The 9,507-nt window shown below is 53.0% G+C and overlaps 1 protein-coding gene across 1 annotated transcript; it reads left to right on the plus strand.

The window, feature by feature from the left end:
• The first annotated feature begins 8,159 nt into the window (after window positions 1-8,159).
• On the plus strand, window positions 8,160-9,095 carry LOC148051279 (olfactory receptor 14J1-like). Its single transcript, XM_087738179.1, has one exon. The coding sequence runs from the start codon at window positions 8,160-8,162 to the stop codon at window positions 9,093-9,095; it is 936 nt and encodes a 311-aa protein (XP_087594305.1).
• The last annotated feature ends 412 nt before the right edge of the window (window positions 9,096-9,507 follow it).

Genomic DNA, 9,507 nt, shown 5'->3' on the forward strand with positions numbered 1-9,507 from the left:
GCTTGTCATCATGGGAATTCCTGTGTTGGTCAGCAATTCCATTAAACCAGTACCTCCTTCTATTAGCTGTAGTGTCCTGCAGTTCCTCATGCTGTTTTCTTGTCAGAGGCACCACTAAGCTGGTGGGCCATCTGTACGTACACATGAACAGCTGTGCCAACAGAGCTTCACTCCAGAGGCACCTTGAGAAACTCTGGGATCTGGCAACAGAAACCTCAGGAAGTTTTACAAGGAGAAGTTGCACGTGCTTTTTTTGGGGTAGAATAAGCCCAAACATGAGGGCAGGCTGGGACCTGAACAGCTCCGGAGTGACCCTGAGAAGAAGGGCGTGGGCACTAAGAGGAACGCCATAGGAGCCAGTGGTACCTGCTCACCATGAAGAAAGCCAGCTGCATAGAGGGCTGCCTTGGTTGGAGCATGGGCACCCAGAGAAGGGAGTTATCATCGCCCTTGTCTCAGCACTGGTGTGGCCACATCCGGACTAGTGTGTCTGGGTGTGGGGCTCCCCGGTCTGGAGGAATGGGGAGGAACTGGAGGGGTTCTAGAGGAGATGTGGCAGGATGGGGTTTGGGGCCTGTGTGGAGAGGCTGAGGGACCTGGGCTTCTTTAGCGTGGTGAAGTGGAGGCTCAGGGCACCATAGTAGTAGCATGCAACTGCTTGAAGGGTGTTTTCAGAGGTGATGGAGCTTTTCCTGGTAGTGGGAAGAGAAGGAATCCTCCACAAAGAGCAGCTTGGAAGGTTCAGACTAGATGTGAGGAAAAAGAAATGTCACTGAAAGGGTAGCCTTGTGGTGCAAGAGGTGACCCAGAGGGAGTCTGGATCAGCCCGTGGCTTTGTGTTTCAAGGAATGGCCTGTGAGAGTAAAAAGGCATCAGTGAAGGTCTAGAAATGCTGGGGTGAGTGGTAGGTGGGAAAGCAAGAAGGATGTCAGCAGCCTGAAGGGAAAGAGGTGCAGGCATGGGACAGTATAGGACCATGCAGTAGAGATGGCCAAGGGCTCTAGTGAGGCTGAGAGGACCAACAGGACTGGGGTCTTTGTTGTCTTGCCTATAGCAGTTGCCTCTGCCACCAAGGCTGGTGAGATGGAACTTTAATTTGAGGGTCTCGGGATCTGCCTTCCCAGGGCCTGGGGGTCAGGGTTTGGCCTTTCTGCTTCATGAAACAAAGCAAAGGGTTGGCTCAGCGTTACAGGCACCTGCACAAAGCCTTTGCCTACCTGCAATCATGGCCTCCAATTATCTGCTCTAACAAGTCCCTGGGGAGGCTTTGTCAGTAATGGTCCTCAGTGGGGCCCATTAATGCTTCAAGGTACTTTGGGTTTAGCTTTGGACTTTGACTTCTTGAGCATTTTGTTCAGTCTTCTCTCAGTATCTGAGGTTCATGGAATGAGCCCCAAATGCCCTAACGAGCTCTTTATCTTTCTGTAATTTTCTTCAAGTCTTCAAGACTTGTACCGCTAATTGGAGCTGTTTCATAGTGTAGTTAAGGAGGAAGATTTCAAAGTGCACCTAGTAAGAATTATTTTTTCTTTTAAAAAGAATACTTTATTACCTTTTAGTTTAGAGAAGAGGTTGGAGCAGCATTCTCCAGATGATAATGATCCAGAGTGTCTCCTCAGGAGGTACAGACCAGTAGGAGAATGAGTTCCTTGAGGTCTGACACCGTATGGACAGCCTTGCTCCTTCCCTCCCAAAGCTCACCGTTTCTGACATTGGCCCCCTGGGACTTGCATCACGGTTCCTTACATCAGACTTCTGCCCTGAAGTCAGCAGCTGGATGCTACAGGTCCTTTGCATCATGTCCCACCTGCTCTCCTTCGAGGACTGGCTGCCTACAGGCAGAGAAGAATTTTTCCTATTTGCAAGCAAAGAAAAGAAAAGCATGATTGGATTTCATAAACAATAAAGCACACTCTGTAACCACAGGCTAAGTACAAACTGCCTTTAATGAGGTTGCCTTTCTACAAGGGATAATCTTATGAGAAATATTTTCTCTAGATAGATACAAAAAGGTAGACAAAAACACAATTAAACAGCTGGCTAAGAAGACAATTGGACTGTTGAAGGAGAAGTAAGCTTTTACTCCCTGAAGCTCCAAGCAGCTGCATAGGTGAGAGGTATCTGAATGAACAAAGATTAAGGGGAGGAGAAAGCTGGAGAAAAATGGCAAGGGCCCTTGCCCAGGCAGTCTGCATCTGCAAAGGTGACTTCAGAAATGGCCATTGTATCAGGACAGGTGCAAATATATTAAAGGTTAGAGAAACTGAACAGACCGTGTAACAGGCAAAATGGTGGTAACGAAGTCACAGGGGAAGATCGATGTTTCTTTTGAATCTCCCTTTTGACTTGGGATGGGCAGAGGTCTCTTGTGAGTGAGGACAAGGCAATGTTGCACCCATCTTTGAAAGGGGCCCAAGGTGCGACCCTGGGAACCCCAGGCTGTACAAGCTCACTTTGGTGAGGAATCTGCCATCAATTAGAGTCCTCTTGGGTGACTTCTCTGGGCACCTAAAAGAGAAGAGTGTGCCCAAAAGCAGTCAGCATGGACTTCCCAAGGGTAAATCCTACTTCAGTAAGGCAGTGGTGACAGTAAGGAAAGCTCTCAGGTTTCCTGTGACCATGGAAGAAAGTCACATGTCAGTACAGTCAGAGCAGCTGCAGCTTTCTTGTCCTGCTCCTGGCTGTGTTGCTTCAGATGCAGGGCTACTTGACAGGTATCCCCAAACAGCCCTGATCATTTCCTTTGCTTCACCTGCTTTCGTTTCCTTTTCATTAATTTCCCACCTCTCAAGTGCTACTCTTGAACCAGCCTTAGCCCCTCCCCTGCAAAAAGTCCACCCCTTTTCACCATTTCCACACTGGCGCTGCCTTTCCTCATTTTTACCCACCTTTGCTGTTTCTGAGGTGGTTATCACAGTGCTTTCTACCTTGATCAGCAACTCCATTACACTAGTACTCTTTTCTTATCATGAGTAGTGTCCTGCAGCTGCTTAAGTTACGGTCTTGTTAAAGGCACCATGACTCAGGATGGACATCAGCACATGTACTTTCAGTGCTTGACTGCTGGAGGTTCAGTCCAGAGGGACCTTGACACATCTGAGGATTTGGCCAACAGAAACCTGAAGGTTTAGAAGGAAAAGCTGGAGAACAACTCCATGCAGCAGCACGGGCAGTGACCATACCAGCTAAGGAGTGCCCTGAGGAGAAGGGCCTGCGAGTCATGATGGTTGCCATAGGAGCCCGTGGGCTTTGCATTTCAAAAGGAAAATGGAGAGACTGGAGAGGGTCCAGAGGAGGTCTGCCAAGATGGAGTGAGGAGCGTAAAGCAGGAGGTGTGAGGAGAGTCTGAGGGAACTGGGCCTCTCTAGCCTGCTGAAGTGGAGGCATGGGGCCACCTAATAAGAGCCTAGACCTACCTAGAGAGGTGACAGATCCAAGCCCTCTTCTACAGTGGCTGATGGTGTGAGAGAGGCAACAGCCACAAACTGCCTCTTGGCAGCTTTAGGCTGAGCCTTAGGAAAGGTAAAATGGACTAGGAGGAGCATTGCTGTGACCTCCACCTTTGGAGCTCTTCAGGTTTCAGCTCCGCAGTCACAGCTAGCCTGGAGGCTGGACTAGAGTCCCTCTGAAGTCTCTTTCCCACCAACTCTTCCAGGAGCCTGAGCCTTGACCATGTGCCCTATGAGAAAAGATTAAGGTGGAGGTGAGGGTCTCTACATCATATGCTCACAGGACAATTCAGGGTGGAAGGGAGCTAAGGAGGTTGGTAGTCCCGTACCCAGCTCTAAGCAGGGTGAACTCTGAGGTCAGCCCAGGTTGCTCAGTAAATGTCAGCATCCAGAGAGAGAGTTTACACATGAACCAGGCCACCGTCTAGGCCACCATTACAGAAATGGAGATGAGGTGTTTGACCAGCTCCCTGAACACAGCTATGGGTATGCCATGCCTCCTGAGATTCCTGGGAATATCCACCTTCTTGTCCAGAGGAGAGGGATCCTTATGCAAGTTTCCTGGCATATCTCCAGAGCATGGGGTGCTTTAGGCTGGAAACAGAATTGAAAGCTTCTGACATGGGTACTATCAACTTCATTGCTAAAGGAGAGGGAGATGGAGGGATCTCAGCATTTCCAGGTTCCTGCCGATGATTTAAGGCCTCAGAGAAAGGAGCTGAAGACAACAGCTGTGAACTAGCGTAGCCTTTAGATCATTTCATATAGGAAGACTCTGCTCCCCCATTTCAGTCATTGGCACCAGAAATCTCACCTGCTTTGCCTTTCTCTCCTCCCAAAACCTGACTAAGCAAAAGGAGGTAAGGCAGCAGAAAGGTCCTTAGGGCTCCGTGAATCAGCTGGGGTCTGGCACTTGGAGGGTACAGTGCCGTTCCATTGCACATCCCATAAAGAATCAAACTGGGAAGTGAGTCTGCAAGTCTGTATCAGTAAGGTCCATGGACAGGCAAGGCTGTGTCCATGGCTGTGTCTGGAGACCCGTACACCTCCAGCATAGATCAAGCTGGGGCTGAAACTCAGGCCTGAGCTTCAATGGTCTCCTGGGTCCATGGACAGAGATGCAGGTGGAGGCTCCCTGTGAGGCTGGTCATGGCCATGAAGGCCTATGGCTGCTCTCAGGGCCCACACATGGGATCCCACCTGCCACTGCTCTCAACAGACCACATTATCACTCCCTGATGTATGATGTTTGTGCTCTCTCCTTCCCCATTTCCCTGGGGATCCGGGAGACAACCATTTCTTGGTCACTACAGCCAAGGATGACAGTGGTCTTCACATCCCTGACGAGCCCTTCCTCTTTTGGGAGTATCAGGTCCAGGTGAGCATTACACTGGGTGGTTCAGTTAGAAGCTGACCAACAAAAAAGCTGCTGCCTAACCTGTAACATGTCCCATAGAGAACCTCCATATATCTGAGCTGCCCTGACATCACACAAGGCATCCCCCACTTCTCATCTTCCCTGTCAGTCTCTCCTCAGGACACTATATCTCCAGCAACCACAAAAGCCATGGGAGCTGTCCTTCCCTAACTCAACTCTCATTCCACTGATGTCACAGCTCTGTGATGGCACAGGGGGCTCCTGCTCTCTGTGCCCCAGGCTGTGGGCTTTGGTGCCCATTTGGGCTGCAGCACCTCAGATGTGGCACCAGGGCCAAGGGCAGACTTGTCACATGGAAAGCTGGTGCCCAGAGACGGGACCCCGTGTGTGGCAAGGCTTTGCTTCCCAGCAGAGGCATGCTGGAGTGGGTGGCAGGTGGTGCCATAATGATGGATGAGGTTCCCACACCGAGAGATCCTCACCAGGCTGCAGGATGATGCCCCCAGATGCTTCCCAGTCTCTCAGTACTGCTCCATTATCGTGGACTACATCTAGCACCTCAAATGTCACCAGGGGCTTGTGAGTCAACTCCTGGTCTCCATCTCCATCAATGACTTTTCGACCACAGAAAAGGAGTGCAGGTGCCTATTTGTAACAGACGCCATGACAGAAGCAAGAGGAATCCCACCTCCTGGGGGTTTGTGGCAGGCAGGGGAGGGAGCTGAGGTCCCTTCCAGCCCCAGCACTACAAATCCAGCATGAGATTGCCCCCATTGACTCAGCTGATTGCCTTCCCTCAGCATGGCTGAAGGAGCTGCCTCCCTGGCAGTCTCCAGGTGTCCCACCTCATGATGGGCCAAGGCAGGGGGATTCTCAGACCTAACTGTGTCTGGGAGAGGAGAAAGGGCACTGCTGCAAAGAAACGTCTCTGCAGAGGTGAGAGAGGCAACATCGGTGATTCCTTCAGTCTCTTCCCAAGCAGGTTCCTGGAGAGCCCCAGGGAGACCTGGAGGGAGCGCCGAGTGGGGTGGGGGGCAGAGAAAGTGACGTCTTGGGCAGGTGCCCTCCTCCGGGGCTGAGACAGGCTCCTGGGGTGGAGGGAGCTCCTGGGAAGCAGGCAGCAGTGCAGAGAGACAGCTCTGCCAAGGAGCAACTCCTCTGCCAAGCGCAGCAGGGCTCTGGGCAAAGGAGTAGGGCAGAGCGAGATTAAAGGCAGGCTGGAGTGGGAGGAGAGAGGAGCGCTGCAAGGGAAGAAACCTTTCCAGCCCTTGACACGGGAAGTCTCTTGGTGCAGGGCAATGCAGCTGCCGTTGCGGGAAGGGTCTCCGAAAGCGTTCGTAGCCTCCAGGGTCTGTCAGGAGGCCTCCCAGCCCAGGGGCTCATGTTAGACAAGGGGGAAGGGGTGAAGGCAGGGTGTGCAGCCAGAGCTGCCCAGGGCATTTCAGAGGGGGCTTTTGCAGAGGAAGAGCAAGGCAGGGGATACCTTAAAGCTAAAGAGCTTTCCTGAGGCCGTGCTTCCAGTTTCCTGCTGTTTCAGGACAAAGGGAAAAGGCACTGCTGCATTTGGCGAGGGAGCCTGAGAGTCCTGAGCTGCCACCCTGAGAGATCAGTAGGTCCGGTAGGAGCCAAGGAAACTGCTTCCATCCACTCCTCTACCTCCAGAGAGCACCAGCATCACCTTTGCTGGCCTCAGCAGGGTTTCTCTGACCTGCTCCTTACTGCCTGCAAGCGGGGAGTACCTCCAGAGAGTGCCTGGAACAGGGAGGTTTCTTCAGGTCAGAGCTGAGCAGACAGGAGTGGGTGATGGGGTCGGTGATCCCTGACAGGGAAAAACTGGAGGGCAGAGAAACACCTCCAGGCAGCAGAGACATGGGCAGAGAGCTGTAGGAAACTCCAACCCCAAATGGCATGGGAGGCAGAATATGGGAAGCTCCCTGTCATGCCCTCCAATGCAGACACCTTCCTCTGCGCAAGACCCCTGCTCTCGTCTCCCACCCAGCACAGCCTCTGCCCTCAAGGCCGTGTGGTCCAGGGCAGGAGTTGCCTCCTCTGCAGCCAGAGCTCTGGCACAGCAGAGGGGCATCTCTCCTGACACGTGGCCGCTTCCCTCTGCAGGGCAAAGGGGCTGAGAGCGACTGCCCTGCGCTTTTGCTAACTGGGAGGTGCTGTGCTCTGCTGGGTAAGGAGAAGGCTTTCCTGAGTGCCCGGCCACCTCTCCTCTCCTTGCTTCCCTTAGGAGGAGAGTCACAGAGTTCTTCTTTGTTCCTCCACCTGCTTGTGCTGCTCTTCTTCCTGCTCGTGGGGTCCCTGGCAGTAACGGTGGTGGTGTGGGGCAAGGGGTGGGGGTGGGGAGTGCCTGCTCTGGCCCTGACCTGGGGGGCGCTGCCCTGGAGGTGTTTCCATGGGACCAAGGTGCCCAAGCCCTCTCTTCATTTTCCAGGCTCCAGACACTGCACTCAGTGCTTGGGCAATGAGGCACTGCTTCCCTTAGCAGACAGCACCTTAAGACACCTGATTATGCTGGACAGGGAGTCCTGCGGGGCTGTGAGCATCCCTCCAGAAGGGCACAGCTCTCCTGCAGGACCTAGGAGATGTCTCAGAGCACCCGATCTGCCCATGCCAATCAGCATCCTTGCCCTGTGCTCTTCATCATACTCCGCAGAGCTGTGCTGGAAAGGAGAGGTGTTTTGAACTCTGCACCTGGAACAGGACCCCTCTGCTCCCAGGACACTCCAGTGTCTTTTGCAGAGCAACCTCTGGGTGCAGTCGTCCTGCAGCTGAGAGCGGTGCAAGCCCAGAGCAGCTGGGCACCAGGCTGATGGACAGAGCAGCCCTCCTGCATGGGAGCACTGACGCAGGTTTGCACGGAGAGCAACGGGGCAATGGGGGAATTCCAGCCTTTCCAAGACCATTTCCCAAGTGGGATGGGGGTGTCTGAACACTGAGACACATTTGCTGCGCCTCATCTCCCACCTTCCTCTGGGGAAGAAAGCGTCCTTCTGGGCTTTTTGCCCTCCGCTCTAGTGCAGCACAGGGAACTCCTCCCCAGGAAGCCTCCCTCCAAACACCCGGGGCTGTTGCTGCCTCCATGGGTCCTTGCTGGAAAGCAGGGCTGACCCTTCCGGAGCCCCTGGGGAGAGGGCACGGCTCTGCACAGCACACTCAGCCAGCACAAACCAGAGCTGAAGCCTCGGAGCTGTGTAACAGTCCCCCAGGAAAGAAAAACACCCTTAGGTATTGCACAATGAATGAATGAAATTTTGCTGAAAGAAGCTTCTCTGCATTTTTTCTCTTTTCTCTCCTTTGGCAGTTTCCATGCCCAGAAGCAGCAGATGTCCAATGGCAGCTCCATGAACGAGTTCCTCCTCCTGGCATTCGCAGACACGCGGGAGCTGCAGCTCTTGCACTTCTGGCTCTTCCTGGCCATCTACCTGGCTGCCCTCCTGGGCAACGGCCTCATCATCACCGCCATAGCCTGCGACCACCGCCTCCACACCCCCATGTACTTCTTCCTCCTCAACCTCTCCCTCCTCGACCTGGCCTCCATCTCCACCACTCTCCCCAAAGCCATGGCCAATGCCCTGTGGGACACCATGGCCATCTCCTACCTGGGATGTGCTGCACAGGTCTTTTTCTTTCTCTTCTTCATTGGAGGAGAATTTTGTATTCTCCCTGTCATGGCCTATGACCGCTATGTGGCCATCTGCAAACCCCTGCACTACGGGACCCTCCTGGGCAGCAGAGCTTGTGTCCACATGGCAGCAGCTGCCTGGGGCACTGGGTTTCTCAGCTCTCTCCTGCACACGGCCAATACATTTTCGCTACCCCTCTGCCAAGGCAATGTCCTGGACCAGTTCTTCTGTGAACTCCCCCAGATCCTCAAGCTCTCCTGCTCAGATGCCTACCTCAGAGAAGCTGGGCTTCTTGTGGTTAGTGCCTGTTTAGTCTTTGGGTGTTTTGTTTTCCTTGTGGTGTCCTATGTGCAGATCTTCAGGGCCGTGCTGAGGATCCCCTCTGAGCAGGGACGGCACAAAGCCTTTTCCACGTGCCTCCCTCACCTGGCCGTGGTCTCCCTGTATGTCAGCACTGCCTTGTTTGCCTATGTGAAGCCCCCCTCCATTTCCTTCCCAGTTATCAAACTGGTGGTATCATTTCTGTACGCAGTGTTTCCTCCAGCAGTGAACCCCCTCATCTACAGCCTGAGGAACCAGGAGATCAATGATGCCCTATCTAAACTTACCCAATGGGCGCTGTCTCACAGACAATAACCTGCCTCCCTTTCCCTGCACATTTCTCAGATTTTATCTTAGTCCATCAGTCTGCTTTTTTCTCTTGTGATAATCCTGATTATAGAGAATTTTGTGGGTTTATACTGCTTGTCTTGAGGCTTGATCTTATTATGTCTGGCCCTTGTACCCACTGTATCAAATGTAGCCTGTCAGATAGCAGCTCTTCAATAAAACAGAACCTCCCATGTCCAGGGCCTCAAGGCTTGGCTCTTCCTCCAAAGGTGCTGCAAAGAATATGTCCTAGGAATTGGTCTTTTAAGGTGTCTGTTCTCCTTGCATTCTCAATGTTTTGGGAGTTAAGGTTGTTACCATTGCGTTCCAAGGAGCCAAATGCTCTGGATTTAAAAGCTCTCTCGGGTGTCCAGTCGCAGGGGAGATGGTCCATGAGCTC

Source organism: Nipponia nippon, unplaced genomic scaffold (genome assembly GCF_047370975.1).
Source record: "Nipponia nippon isolate SJK-2023a ecotype South Korea unplaced genomic scaffold, ASM4737097v1 scaffold_60, whole genome shotgun sequence".
In the NCBI taxonomy this organism is placed as follows: Eukaryota; Metazoa; Chordata; class Aves; order Pelecaniformes; family Threskiornithidae; genus Nipponia; species Nipponia nippon.

Bases quoted from the DNA above. Each gene is read 5' to 3' on its own strand.
- LOC148051279 (XM_087738179.1), top strand. From the start codon at position 8,160: ATGTCCAATGGCAGCTCCATGAACGAGTTCCTCCTCCTGGCATTCGCA.